This window comes from Mixophyes fleayi, chromosome 4, assembly GCF_038048845.1.
Source record: "Mixophyes fleayi isolate aMixFle1 chromosome 4, aMixFle1.hap1, whole genome shotgun sequence".
Taxonomy (NCBI): Eukaryota; Metazoa; Chordata; class Amphibia; order Anura; family Limnodynastidae; genus Mixophyes; species Mixophyes fleayi.
This window is the reverse complement of record NC_134405.1, coordinates 159,238,031-159,254,318: the sequence shown is the minus strand read 5'-3', so window position 1 is coordinate 159,254,318 and position 16,288 is coordinate 159,238,031. Positions and strand designations below refer to the sequence as shown.

The following is a 16,288-nucleotide window of genomic DNA, read 5'->3' as shown; positions in this document are numbered from 1 at the left end:
ACATTTTTGTAAAGGGATTTTTATGTTATGTCATAGCAGCCCCAAAGGAAAAAAAATTTTTTTATTTAGATATTTGAATTCACAGCAAAAGATAATGACATTAAAAGTATTTTACAGAAAAATATCTTTACATTTTGTGTGCGAGAATTAGAAATATAATTAAAACAATAATGAAGTGTAATGGTAGAAGTTAAATAAACAATGTAATCAATACATTTGAAAAAGACACATCCACTAAGTCCTGCCTCTCCCAGTTGCAATGTAGTGATTTATTGCTTTCTGGTCACTACAAGGAAACCTCAAAACATCTTGAAGCTACTTAACAAATCACTGATACCCTTGACAAGGAATTGTAAGGCTCTTTGCAATAGCATCAGATATAGTTACATTGATGAACTAGTTATACCTATCTAATGTTCTATAAAAATAAAATGAAAAAGTCTGAAACAGATGCATGTAGAAAGTATGGGCTCTTTCTCAGTATTGATCAAATGAAATTAACCAGCTCTGCTTGTGAAATGTAAGTGGCTAGGTTCTAAGACAGATTGTTGGGAATGCAGGCCAGTGCTGTCCCAACAGTGACTTCTACTGGTCATCCACAGAATAGGAGGCAGTTTCATAGGAATAATCCCAATCAATAATGAGTTCTGTCTGAATACTGAGAGGTCACACAGAGCCAGACTTATTTACAACATCCACTATGCCATGTCAGGGCAATTCCTAGGCAATTATTTCCCAGGACAAAGCTTGGGAAGGGTCTCCTCTGTCCCTATAATAGTATAGGCATACTGTTGGGTTCATATCACAAATTGGTGCCAGGGTGACCAATTTTTGAATAGCTAGTACAGTGTCTATACTTCCTCCAGACTCAGGCAAGTGCTAGTGCTAATATTCTCTGGTTTTAATTTCATATTTGTGATTGTACAACTTACTAGTTTTATGTCTAATGTATCTAACTTATCCAATTATTTTAATTCTCTTTTCTACACATTTGTTTTTGTTTTTTATTAATTATGACTAACCTTATCTCCATTGAGATTGTATTCTCAATTCTACATATCCTAATTCCAAATCTGAATAATGATGTTTCCTCCTTATGTAAATGAAATGGCAATTTATAAGCAGAATCATGAATCTAAGATTAACCAGAAACCATTGCTTATGTACCATTGTGCTCATCTGGCAGACTACTGATATCTGGGTGTGTTTTGGTGAAAAATATAATGATTTATACAATACAAAGAATAGAATACACCAAAATGTATCATTATTATTTTATTATTTTAATTACTAAGCAATTGATGCACAATTTAAGAAAACTGGAAGCCTTCAGCTATAAAATAAATTTTGTGCATAAAATTTGTGGGGAAAAAATAGATTTCTTGTAAAATATCAGCTGAACAAAAGCATGACTGAAAACGTTGCTTTACAAAATATTAAAGTATATTGTTCTTATTTGTTGAGAAAAAGTGAATTTACAATATCAACACAATTATCACATTTTAATCATATGTCTCTGTCTAGTATGCTTCACTGATCCATTTGTTTGATCGCATATAACTTAGAAACAGACCACACTCATTTGCACGACATCACTTACTTTAAAAGTATTCCATTTCGAAATAAATAACTCAATCAATTGAGGAAATGCACACATAGCTATAACATAACTTAAAAAAAACATGTGTGCTGCTTGTTGCATGTATTATCTATGACAGAGTTATTCCATCCCTCAAGCTATTTTATGGCTAAAGAAAAAAGTAGAGCATTACAAAACAGAACATTATTTGTATGCTATTGTCCATATATTGCTTACTATATGTATTCTAAGCTTTCTCAAACAAAAAGATAAATGATAATAATATATAACACATAAACTAAAAAATACAATTCACCCATATTAAAATTACGGATGTAGACACATTTTAAATCCCAAACAATAATAAAATATATAAAAATATTTACATAAGGGTAACTCGGTCAGTATGTTGTTGATATTGTACAAGATGCTTTTGACTTAGAAAATGGTTTATTACATATAGTGTACTTGTTTTCTTTATCACTTGTGTAAATTATTGCTTTTACAGTCAAAGACAGTGCAGGAAACATCAGAAGACTTATGGTTCTGATATATGTCTTGGCATACGATGATGCTCTGATTTCCCACGTGACTTCCGCTCTTGTGGATTAATATATTTCCACTTGTTTGGAGGCATTTTCAGCTTTTTTCTCCTTTTATCTGTGCACCATACCTTTTCACAATATTCCTCAACTTTTTGAAAATTGCTATATCCAACGAGTTGCAAAAACTCTTTGTACCATGGTTTAGATGGCTGTGAAACGCTGGATTGCACAGGACATGGCATTTTTTGGACTACTGTTTCTTCTTCTTCTTCTTTGTTAAACATATCGTCCACACGCTCTTCTTCTACAATTTCCAGAGTAATTTTTCGGAGTGTATGAACGTAAGTATGCTCAACAGTTTGACAAAAATACATCCCAGCATCTGTTCTATGTAGCTTTAGAAAAAGAAGTCCAAAATCTGTCATTATAACTCTTTCTCCTGTTTTCACCTAAGACAGCAAAAATGGTAATAGTCTATTAGTACCCTTATAGATTACAAACACACATATCTACTATGGGCCTAAGTTATTAAGGAAAGTATGGAAAAAAAAGGAGTAAATGTTCCCCCGGGACAAGCAATGTTACAATGCAAGGGGTTCAAATTAGTTTAATATTTTGCACATAAGTTAAATACTACTTTTTTCATGTTTCACACAAATGATAGTTTTATTTTTACACTGAAATTTAAAGTTAGTCAAGGACATGCCCTACCCCAATTATAAATCTGTCCCCACATTTTAAATTTACCTCCCCATCCAATGCAACATGGTTTTGCCCAGGTGCAAAGTTACTCCTTTTATATGCAAAAATAATAATGGAACCGCTGGTATGTCAGACAATATTTAATAAACCATAATATTAATGAGGCATACAAAAAACAGATAATATTAAAGCAAAATACTTAATATAAATAAATAAAGTAAAAGTATGTAAACAATATATAAATATGCTAACTGGAATGGAGCCGCCTGCTAATATTATATTGAAACTGATAATCTCATAAATACTGATCTTAATAATAAGATACTGTTGTGATTCCAAAGACAAAAATGTTCCCAAACATCCAAAGATGGATACATATAACGAGTTCCAATTTGTAGAATGATTATATAAATCCTTAGTATACTGGGCATACAAAGACAAATGTCTATTCGATTGTCCTTGATTGGAATGAAATCCACTTTATGTGATGATTCACAAGTTGATCTTAGTAGTGGATATCTATGGAAAAGTCAGACTGGTATAAATCTTATTGTGCCCTGATGTTCCGTCCACTATTGAACAAACACTTTGTTACTGTGTCAGTAGGACAAGAGCGTGAGAAAGTTCCTCACTAGTATGTGCACATACAGTAATAATTGGACACTGCATCAACATGAAGAAATAGGACGGATACCATACATGATCTCCCTGTGTTCAAAACTGAAGATAAGTGTCCAATTATTACTGTATGTACACATACTAGTGAGATATGGAGTTTTGACCGGGATGGCTGCCCCCCTCAGTTGTGGTCTCAATAGCAGCTGCACCCCTGCATTTATGGTAGTTACACCCTTGTTGCCAGCCAGGTAAAGTTATTTAAGTATTCCCTTACAAGTGACTGCTCTTCTCAATGTAATAAATAGCATGCTGTAATTGAAATTTGTCAATAAAGCCAGTGATAACATTAAAACAGTCACTGACTTTTTTTATAAATAGGCAAAGATAGTAAAATTCTACTTATTGCTAGTTTATTGAATTTATTTTATTAATACGTGTAGAACCCTTTGATTTACATGGTATAATGCCATAATTCCAGTTTTGTGACACATCTTCCAATTTCTAAAGTGTATGCAAATGGAGATGCTAAAAACCTATGCTCACTAGAAGCAATTGATATTACAAGAAGATGCATAGTGGGAGAAAATAAAAAAAACAGACATAGCAATGTATGCTAAAAGATTCATATATACTGTGACGCTTTATAAGATACATTCATTGGATGCTAATATGGTTCTCTGGACCAAATCTTACCAATGCAGTATGATTTGATCAATTAAATTGTAGAAGTGATAACAAGGGCACATATACCTCACATACAGAAGCTAAGTTAATTTATTCTTCTTCTTTTATTTGGAGCATGAATCACCCAAGATAAAATGCACTACAGACAGATATTGATGACCATTTAGCCTGTCTGTTCACTGGGAACCAGTGCACTATGATGGGTATTTGGTCATGACGTGCCTAGGTGAGATCAATGGTGCTAGTAGTGAATTGATATGCTGCATTCTCATGAATTAGTGGATTAACCTAGAAAATAACTGCCTCTACTATGTGGTGGGTATGCGATGATTACATGTTAAACTGTGACAGGACTTTACCTCCTCTTTCTTTGTTTCATGCATTTTCTGAACAAACCAGATGACTTTAGACTGCAAAGAACGAGGCATACATTCCAATAAAGTAGTGTTATGCTCAACACCATACAGTGTGTACTCCTCTGTCTTCCCCAGACTTTCTCCTAGAAGGGCGACAAGTAAATTATTACATGGTAACAATCTGGAAAAGTATATAGGTAAACTACACATTAATCAGGCTCAGATAAAGCCATATGTTATATTTAAATGTATGTAAGGTATAATCACTTGACTGTGCTGTCTGTCTAAAATAAATGTGTTCATTCCGTATATATATATATATATATATATTTATTTATTATTTAACATTTTTCCTGTTCATGAGTTCTTTTTTTTTTTCAATAAGGGGGACATCAATTGCAGCTATCAGCATCTGTTTTAACTATTTTGCATTCGAGCTGATTTTAATCTTGCTTGTTGCTCTCAAAGTTCTTCTTTAGACATCACACATTCATTCCCATCAACAAAAATAAAATGATTGAATTCACTTTGACTGTTAAAGATGGGCTACTATTGTTGTGCGAAGAGACGGCTGCTTGATCGTGCATCTAGTTCCATCTGTGTGAACGACTTCTGATCATTATTTTTTATTAACCTGACCTGTTGTGACAAGGAAAATCTAGTAATGAGCTTTATTAAGCTAATCTTGTGAGTTGTGCGAGTAGTAGAGGAGTCCTGTTATCAGATGTAAGTGCAGTTTAAGGCAATTTTTTATTTGAACTATATGTATTGTTAATCTGTGCTTGATATTGTGCTTGTAACTGAGTTGAAGTTGAATAAAGTTATTTGAGGGGGATATGTTTCATTAGCATTAAAAAATCTGGTGTTAATTTCAGTTGCTTCACAAAGAGCATTACTTATATGGCAGTTATCTACGTGATGTGCGAGCAGTAGAAAATGTGCTGTTGTAGTTTAAAGGAATTTGCAGAAACTGTTCAAATCAAAGACGAAGGAAAACCTTATATTCTCTTATTTGGAATTTTTGCTTATGGTCAAGTGGTTTGACCTGTGTTGAAATTTATATATATAGTCTAACTGACTTTTCGTGTGCACAGCTGTTGCGGAAATCACATTTACCTTACGTGTACATATATAGAAAAATATTTTTATAGATTTTAGCTGTGCTGTGCTAATTTACAGAGTGTTTGCTAATGTACATCTTGTTCTATGTATGCACTTCTAGAGGGGTGAAAAGTGCTGTTCAGGATGTGTGAGTTGCTCTTTTGAAAAACCAGGTTATTGATCTATATAAGCAACTAAATAAACTGCAATCCATGGACAACATGCAACAGGCACTGATTAGGGCCAGTTAAGTTGGGGTTGAACACATAGGAGAACAAGATCCTGAGAATGGCAGATAGGATACTGGTAACAGAAAAACAGAGGGAAGAAGGAATGTCAGACAGGTTAGTCCTAACTTGTCACACACCAGGAAATATGTCAAATCATCTGAATTGCTGAAGCAGAATACTTCCTGTAGAAACAAGGACAAAGACTGTTTCTGTAAAGAAAGGAATATGAGTTCAGTAAATGTCAGACAGGTGATTGTGGGACTGGACTCAATTACAGTATTAGGAGGAGAAATAGAGTAATCTGTTGTCAAATCTATATACGACAGTTTGATGTCTTCCAGATGCTTTGGACTGGCATATTGTGGATGGGTTGATTGATTGTTGGTGGAGTTGGGCAGGACCCAGCAGTCTAAGTACACATTAACAACTTTAAATTTATGAAAATGCTTTAAAAATTATTTCAAGGATTTAGGCTGTCAGTGGAAGGTGGGGACGACAAAGGTAGTATTTTCTAAAATACCTGCGCCATATGCTACACCAGAGAGAACAGACATTTAGGAAGGTTAATAAATGGTTAAGAATTTGGTGTAGTAAAAAGTTTTGGATTGTATTCAGAACTGTGTTGATTTAGCTGTCATCGTCATATTCTACTGTAGGAATGAACTGCAAGTCAATGGGTACGGTGCATGTATGCTAGGGAAAAGATGGTTAGATGGCTGGAGGAAATTCTAAGCTAGGTTTTTGGGGAGGGCAAAGTAGTGGGCAAATTGTGCACCCTGGGAACAGGACTTATACTGGATAAATGTGGGAATAATATGTGATGGGTTTAAGAAGGTGAGGCCATAAGGGGATGCTGAAAAATAAGAGAGGCAACAAAATATTCATATGTACAGTGACAAACAACATAGGGGAACTAGAACTATTACTGGAAAAAAATTACGATATAGTGGTTATAACTGAAATGGATGGATGAGAATCATGCCTGGGCAGTGAATATCGAAGGTTATTGTTATTATTACAGTATATTCGGTATCACTGTACAGTTGAGAAGAAGTACAGTAATAAAAAGGATGGGTGATAACAAAGAAAGAGGTAAGATCTCACAAGCTTACAAGCTATAGGAATATAGAAGCTAGATACATGAGATTAAGTGGCACAGATTGCATACTGGTCCAGCCAGATCACAATGGGAAAAGTGCATAGTGGGGCTAATTAATCACAGGAAAGTTGGTTTGGAGGTCCAGAAGGTTGTTTCAGAAGAGAAAGAATAAATGTAAATTTTGAGTGAACTATGTATAGAGGGGAGGTAATCATCAGGTAGAATAGCCCAGAGAGGTTAAAAAGGTGGTTTGGGAATTTGATAAGCTTGACAAAATAAGTGAGTTTTCTGTAAATACTTGAAAGTTGCAGGCTGAGAGAAAGTCTTGTTATACAAGGATTTAATTTCAGGGAGTAGAGCAGGACATTGGTAGGAGTGAGTGACTTTCAAAGGCTGCATGCAGATGAGTTCTCTTAGTCTTATGTGACTTGACCTTCAGTAAAGTGCTGAGTGCAGTAAGTGAAAAGAAATGTGAAGTTGTCAGTGTTGCCTGTTCACTGCCAACTGTTGTCTTTAGCCGGTATTGTGGCAGATCCTCACATGAGCAACTCATTGACTACCTTAATCAGTGCAATCTAAGTGGAATGTTGGGCACAAAAGCCTAGCCAATAAGTTGTGTTTGGTGAATGTAGGCAAGCGTCTCAAGAAATTTGGAAGGGAAGGAAGTTGAGATATATAACAGTAACCTGGGTAAGAGTTTGCTTCATAATTTCTCTTTCTCAAAACAGGAGCAATAACTGTATTCTTGAATAATGATGGAAATATACCAATGGAGAAGAAGAGATTACAGGTGTTAGTTAAGAAGGATAGATGAGCACAGGAGACAGGGATCGTATAATTTGTGAGTGTGTAGGGTCAAGAGGACAATTAGTAGAGCGGGAGAGGGTAGGTACTACATCTTCATTTGGTTGTTGCTCTGGGAAGAAGATACTCCTTTTCATTGGATTTTATAAATATTGACCATGAAGTAGGACGATTTTTGGCAGTGATGGAGGTTGGAGGGATGAGCATGGAAGTTAAACTAAGAGATATAAATGTGTTGAATAGGTGTTTGGGGTTTTTGGCAGAGGTGGTAGATAACTGTGCATTTAAGGAAGTCATGAGATGAAAAAGACTGTGAAGTTCACTGCCCAGGGGAGTTAGTAATGGCAGAAACAATTGGTGGGTTTAAAAATACCTTGGATGCCTTTTTTTACAAGGAATCTATCATAAGTTAGAATTGTCAAATTAAACACTTAGGGATCAGTGAGCTATGAAATTAATCTGATTGTCATGTATAGGATCAGAAAGTTCATGAGTTGTTCCACTAAAGGGAAAATCAGTTTCTGCATTGGTTCTCAAACATGTGCATTCATTGTAGATCATTTACAAAGCACAACCAAAGTATGTAGAAAATACCTTGGTTGTGCAATAGTGTACCTGGATAGTTTTCCCAACGCACATCAAGGTACACAGCTTCTCTCATACCGTATGGATGTGCACAGTGCAAAAGTGTAAATGACAATGTCAAGTCCAACCTCCTACCACTATACTGCCAACACTTTCAATGAAATAATCTATACCTTTTTTCTCCTAAACTAACTGCTTGGTTTAGCCTTTTTTATGGCTTAAATAAATGATAAGTGTTAGGGAACATTGGGACCGTTTTTATTATACGTGTCACTTTTGTTTGTGAAGCTTGCTATTAAGATGAATCTAGAGATGTAATTTTCCGTTAAAGGCTTAGGGACATTAGTTTTGGTCCTTTACTTAAATGGGACCCATGAAGCAGAGAAGCACATTTAGAGCAGCTCTACAAGTAATGTAATACACCACACAAAATTATCCCCACACATAATGCTCTTTTATTATAAAATCATAATATATAAAACAAAAATTAAAAAAGTACTCTACTCTTTTCTTCAGCCTGGGATGGTCCCCACTATAACAGGAAGACAATGAACACGGGGTGACTCTGACATACTGAAAACCAGTCCCGGTCAGGTCAGCACATTACTGGAGCCTCTATCGGCAGAGGATGCAAATAATTTCATGAAGGTACCATCCTCGGTCTAAAAAGTGCTAGGATTTTGTCAACAACCTTGGGCTATGGGGCTGGAGTAATTAACATTAACCACAGAGTGACAACTATGCTACCTCAGTGGTCCTTGTCCCATTTATAATGGACAGGGGTTCCCCAGTTTGACTACCCCAAAAAAGCAACACCATCTGTTAAATAAGGCAGTAAGTACCCTCTTAAATATGATCTCAAAACACAATTCTGAATGAATCATTTCATCATTATGAAATGCATCTTTTCAGCAACTTTCTATTTAATGCATTTTTACAAATACACTTTAATTACTATTCACTAATGATCACAGTGCATTATAATCACATGTTTCTTATAGTAGCTTAGAATTTTTGAAGCAGTCATGCCTATTAATAAAGTGCTTACACAGTGGAAGAGAAAGTAGATACAACATGTCAAAGCAGGAATATTCTACTGCAAACATGGGTTACAATTAGTTAGGTTAAGCCAATTATGAGGAAAACTTATATGTCCACACGCGTGTTTTCTTGACTTGAGTTCCCAACATCCTACCAGGGAAATAGTGCAGCACAGACATCCACTGATCTCTGTGTCATGCCATCTTAGCTGTCCCCATAGACAACAATAAAATACATGGTTCAGCAAGGAAATTATGTCATCAAATAAATGCAGTGAGAAGATTAATGTTTTGCCATTATGATACCAAGCTATAAACAGCCATTAATTTTAAATACTCATGTGTATTACATCTAAGAGCTACAACTTACATCTTACGGATAGTGTAAACTTGTGCAAAGCAACTTACCATTAAAATATTGCCCTGAACACTGCTGAGCCGCATTGCCGTGCCGAACATCCTGCCTTCTGAACCGTCTGTCAAAGTATATACATTTATTACTGCATCATCAAAGTATCATAAGTAAAGGACTGGATGTTGAAATACATTGTTTTTAATTGTTTTCATTATAATTGTATTCAAGATGATTATGATTCATATCAAGTTAATTGTTATGAATCATCATTTGAAGGCTTGTTTAATAACTTTGGTGTAAATTGCATATATATATGGTATATATATATATATATATATATATATATATATATATATATATATATATATCTTAGCATTCAACATTTAGTGAGACTAATTTAGTTATATTCATGAAAGTTCATCTCTGATTCATTGCTATGGATTATAGAATGCTTGCGTTATTTTCGACACACCATTAAATAAACATTATAGGGACTCTATTCAACAAGATTGGTAAAGTTTTATGTATGGTGAGACCCGCTGCAATGTTAGCGGTCAATTGGCACAATATTGCTATGCAGACCGCACCAAAAACAGCATGGTGTACTATAATAATTTTCTCAAAACTGATCTTGTCTATATTGGGCATGCTGAAAATGCATCAGAAGATAACGGCTATCTGCTTATGTGTGTACTCATTTTGGCACAGCAGCAGGATCAGGTCAGTTTGCAATTTTTATAAAACGTTTTATTACATAGTTGTTATTCTTGTGCACCTACCTTTTAGAGTGTATTCCATAGGGGTAATACCTGGAGCAGGACATTCCGTCCCATGCACAGTAGGGATCACGAGCCAGGCAGCAGTCAGCACAAGCTGTACCATACATCTCACACTGGTGAAGCTTTATTTGAGCAACACTAGATTTAGACCCAATGTACAGTTGCTGCTGTAAAAGCAAACATAAACAAAACAAAGAAGTACTTAAATAAAGCAAGTAAACAATTAAGTTTACTAACTTACTTCCAACTATTTTAGCATCAGAGGTGTTTAATGGGATATTCATTTTCTATCATGATAACTGAAGAAAACCAATTTATCTTTGATATCGCACAATTTCTTATTCAGTTTGTGTATATTAGCAAGCTGTTTAAATATACAAACTGGTTTCTTACTAGGGACTTTTGATCACTTTTAAAAACAAATGTGTTTTTCTCACATACAAACTGGGTAGGAAAGATAATGATGGTGCACTGACATATGGCAAAAAGGTTTATATTACAAGGTCAGTCATCACTTATCTATAATCGTTTTCTGTAGAACCTTGCTCAGTACAGAGCCATTCTTTTCTGTTAGGTGAACTCACATCTTTTTTGTTAGCAACGCTTCTGAAAAGTTTGAATAGGACATTTGGGCGTAGTAGGGTGTCTTAATGCCATTAAACCAGGAAACCTCATTTTGAAAATTAACCATCTTAAATATAATTTTGTTCAACCTTGTATACATTTTGGTTTTTAGATAGATTATAAACACATACTCTTTTTGCTGAAATCTCCATTGAAACAATTGGTTCAGGGACCTGAAATGAAAAAAAATATAATAATTATCCTTTATATATAAGGCGCCAACATTTAAGCAGAGCTAATTGTGTTACAGACAAGTTGCATACAATCACATTGAAGCAGAAGATTAAGGAGGGCCTGTCTAAAGGACAAATTATATTATAATGAATGAATTGTGGGGAAACACATAGAAATTGATTAAGTAGTAAACAACAAGCATAACAGTATGACCAGTGACAGTTATTACAGAACATCATAGTCATAGGGATAAATGATCCTAGTTTGGGCCATGTATCTTTGTACTTTCTCATTTTGTGCATGTAAAGCAACACAAACAGAAATCAAATACACACTCTCTAAAAAAAACATTAGGCATGAAATGGCATTGTAGACTTGCTGAATGAATGTTAAAGAAAGCAACTGTTGTGGTTATATTTTCTCCTCCTGTACCCCTCTACCCTAAGGCTACAAAGGTAGGAACCTTTTTTTTCTTTTTAAACTATCACATTGTCTACTAAATCAGTTTCCTTCTTTATTGCCACTGGTATAAGAAACCACATGATGTAACTCAGTTGTTTAACTGGAAATTTAGAAGTGCCGGTATAGAAATTTAGAAGTGGCGGTATGGAAAATGTAAGTGAAAGCAAATTGATACTTCTACAATCAAGGCAGTAGAAGTGACAGTATGGCATAGCACCGTATACCAGCCCAATTCAACCACTAAGATGAGCAATTAAAAGCAATTAAATAGTCAAAAAAGCAATTATTTGAAGAACACATAGCATAGTGTAATGTAATTTTTATATACTAGTGTTGAAACAGAAAATAGAAAATCATGATGGCAAATGCACAGCACACTTTAAATGCAAAGACAATTAAAAAGAAAGCAATTTTGCAATCACAACTAATTATTAAAATAAACTTACCTTAAATACCCGAAGCTCTTCGAGAATAACTTCCTCCATTGTTTCTGTTTCTTGGTTGTAAATGGTAATAACTTTCAGTACAATCCCATTGTCTTATTCATAGCAAAAGAAGCAGAGAGGAAATATATCACTTTTTAACTATGAACTATTAAAACTATTAATGAAACAGGAGATGTGCCATAAAAATATTTAATAAATAAAAATGTTAGTTGCCATTAAACAAAGAATTGGCTAAATAAAATATTTTCTAAGAATTTGAAGGCCTTGTCCCAGATGGTAATTTACTTTTTTTAACAAACAAGTAAAGGAAAAGAAAAAATTTTTGGCATCATGGTAGTATTGACTTTATATAATTAGACCTTTACCTGTTCCTAGAAACATAACATGATATTGTCCATCTTCTGCATCCACTCTGTCTACAGCAATTTGTTTTAAATTGTATTTTTCATCAACCTTCACAAGAATTGGCCTTTTATGTACAGGCTTAATAGACTCATACATCAGAGGATGACTCCTAGCAAAGCGTAAAGCATCATCTGGATAATCCTTGGTAGATCCATAATGACCTCCATTTACCTTGCTTGCACACTAGATTGCAAACAACAAAAGGAAGATTTAATGATTTAATTATAATCATGTGCCCAGGAAAGGCAACTATCTGAAACATGATTTGTCTAAAATTGAAATTGCATAACTCACAAAGCTGAGCATGAAGGGGGCCATCAATATAATCACAAAAAAATGCAATTAGCTTAAAATATATCACTGTATATGGATTTATTAGTATCAAGCACATATTTGATATACTATGTTGACGACTATCAGAATGAACTGGTCCAACCAGGCATAATATGACAATGAATTAAATTGCATAATTGAAAAGGGATAAATAGAAATCTTGTCAAAAGTTTTAACTTTAGACCACAGAGGTCACAAACTAATTCCCCATTAAAATTAAGAATAATGTGTTCTGTTTATACTTATTTTTATGTTTATTCAATGATGAAAAGGATGGTTATGAATTCATCCTCCCAACTATGGCATGAACAATTCCAAGTTTAGAACTCCATAAAACCACCACAATGAAAGCTTAATCGTGAGCTTTCATAGCTTAGTTTGCAGTTGCATGCAATTTGATTGCTGCTTGGCACTGTATTAGGTTGATGTGTCATGGCAATCCACAGTGAATAATTTAGCTCAGCTGGAGGCACAACAAAATAGTATACAATTATTGTTATGTTTTGCAGGTAGCACACCTACTTTGTGAACCTAGTTACAAATACATTATCTGGAGCAAGTTTGAAAAACGTAATGCTAGAAAAACTTACCGATCCAGGCCTTGGATAAGGTACTTTGCCCTCATACATTGACCAATGGTATTCTGGTCCTTCCTTGTGTGCATATGGGCCATTAAATGCTTCACGTATGTTAGCCATATGATAAACACAAACAGCATACCCTTTAAAAATGTTGCTGAATAAAACAAAATACATGTTTGTTAGTATAACTTATTAGTAGTAAAAGATTATATTTTGAAGAAGAAATAGGGGCATAAATGACAATTTATACAACTCGATACCTATCATCACTGTGAGGTACCTATGTGACTGATTCTTTTAAGCTCTTTTCCCCCTTGCTCCTGTATACATTGCAAGCCATCAGATGCCAGGACTCACTGAATCAGAATTATAACACATAAGTGTTTCTAGACTGTCTGGTATGTTCACTATCATGATGATATATATATATATATATATATATATATATATATATATATATATATATATAAAAAAAAATAATTTGTAGATACAAAACAAACATGGCCATGAATTATTTGGGTGCAATGGAGGATGGACACCCAAGGGCACCAGGCTTATATACACTTAGTTTTGATATAATTACATGTTAGGAGGTCTTGGTATAAGCATCCAATATAAATACATGGACATACTTATGGTCCTTCCTTATGTGCATATGGGCCATTAAATGCTTCACGTATGTTAGCCATATGATAAACACAAACAGCATACCCTTTTCCCCCTTGCTCCTGTATACATTGCAAGCCATCAGATGCCAGGACTCACTGAATCAGAATTATAACACATAAGTGTTTCTAGACTGTCTGGTATGTTCACTATCATGATGATATATATATATATATATATATATATATATATATATATGTATATATATATATATATATATATATATATATATATATATATATATAAAAAATTAATTTGTAGATACAAAACAAAAATGGCCATGAATTATTTGGGTGCAATGGAGGATGGACACCCAAGGGCACCAGGCTTATATACACTTAGTTTTGATATAATTACATGTTAGGAGGTCTTGGTATAAGCATCCAATATAAATACATGGACATACTTATGCTATTATATATGTTTAATTGCTGTGGGGTAATTTGTTGCATAACCATATCTTATGTTTCATAAGTGATCAAATACTGTTTATTACTGGGGCTTTTTCTGTAATTACCTCTGTTCCCTTTACCCTATATGTTATTCCTTGGTTTTGGTCTTGTGCCAACTACTGTGGCTTCTTGGTGAGATTTGCTTCATTTTGGATTAGCTGATGTTTGGGTAGCACGATGGCTTAGTGGTTAGCTCTTCTGCCTGACAACACTAGGGTAATGAGCTTGATTCCCAACCATGGCCTTATCTTTGTGGAGTTTGTACTGTATGTTCTTCCTGTGTTTGCGTGGGTTTCCTCCAAGTGCTCCAGTTTTCTCCCACACTCCAAAAACATACTGGTATGTTAATTGGCTGCTAACATATTGATCCTAGTCTGTGTGTGTCAGAGAATTTAGACTGTAAGCTCCAATGAGGCAGGGAATATAAATGACAAATATTCTCTGTACAGTGCTGCGGAATTGGTGGTGCTATACAAATAAATGATGATGATGATGCTTAGCTTCGTTTTACCCATTTTAGCCTGCCTTCCTGATTTCTTTTTTCCTTTCAACTCACAACTCATTGAAATTCACCTGAAGAATCAATCCATAAATCAGTAATATTTTTTAAATGGCCTAAGCACTATTGTCCACTACAAATCATATTCTTTGACTTTTTCCAATTATTTTTAATGTGTATTTATTCTCTCTATATATCTTACCTTGTGGTGCTGAAAAGTGCAAATATCTCTGGATTCTTGCCATCTCTGGTATGCAGCAAGAAAACATCTTCTGCATTGGAGAAAAACAGAACATATCTTCAATACATAGGTAGCATGCATTTACATTTCTTCCAATTATAGGCAATCATTTTGAAAAGTATGCTGACAAAACATGTTCTACAATCTTGAGTTCAAGTTCATTTGTGTAGATTTATTAATTTGTAAAATGTATTGCTACAGTATTATGTGTCTTTTATCTACAATAATGTTTGTTCTACTTGGCGATCACACAGTGCCCTGTCAAGTACTGTTGCAACTTGTTTTCTTTCAAATATTGCAGCAATTAAATAGTAATTTGTACTTTTAGGCTTATTTTTAAAAATACATTTTGCAATTAGTGATATGTTAGTCATGGAATCCATTTTGAAAAAACTACAAATCTGAAGGCAATATAAATGCCAATGGAAACTTCATATCCTTGATATTAATTTTTATATTTTTAATGTAAAAATATTTTTTTTATTCCACTCAAGTGAACTGACTTTTTTCTTTCTTCAGGACAAACAGGGTTTTATTTTGGCAGCATATAGGAATAGCTTAAGGAAGCATATATTTCATACTCTTTTACATTATTCTGGCCATAGACACGTTTTACCTCTCTCAAAACACACTTTTATTTGGGTGTTTTTTTTAATAATAAATGGTATAATATTTTATACATTAAGCTTGCAACAAGTGTAGAAAGTGTCACTGTAATCCATGATATAGAGATTGTATATCTGGCCATTCTCATATTGAATGTACTGCTTTCTCTCAGATCCAGAGGAAAGAGCAGCGCATTCCCACTCTTTCCTCCATATTTGCTTCAGACGGCTACTTTATGGGGCTACCAGCTAGGGGTGTGACCAGAAGAGAGTCAGGGCGCACTCATGGTAATGTTAATCATTACCCATGTGACCTGTTGTAC

The 16,288-nt window shown here is 34.4% G+C and overlaps 1 protein-coding gene across 1 annotated transcript in view; it reads right to left on the bottom strand.

Moving 5' to 3' along the window:
* Positions 1–1,311: 1,311 nt before the first annotated feature.
* SEMA3E (semaphorin 3E) overlaps positions 1,312–16,288 on the bottom strand; it is a 111,997-nt gene continuing 97,020 nt past the window's right edge. The window contains exons 9-17 of the mRNA XM_075208695.1: positions 15,322–15,391; positions 13,512–13,656; positions 12,549–12,771; positions 12,184–12,275; positions 11,233–11,274; positions 10,478–10,644; positions 9,752–9,819; positions 4,488–4,627; positions 1,312–2,573 (exon numbers count right to left, since the gene is read on the bottom strand). Of these exons, the coding sequence (XP_075064796.1) occupies positions 2,118–2,573; positions 4,488–4,627; positions 9,752–9,819; positions 10,478–10,644; positions 11,233–11,274; positions 12,184–12,275; positions 12,549–12,771; positions 13,512–13,656; positions 15,322–15,391 (1,403 nt within the window). The 3' untranslated portion in view covers positions 1,312–2,117. The remainder of the gene's footprint in view (positions 2,574–4,487; positions 4,628–9,751; positions 9,820–10,477; positions 10,645–11,232; positions 11,275–12,183; positions 12,276–12,548; positions 12,772–13,511; positions 13,657–15,321; positions 15,392–16,288) is intronic.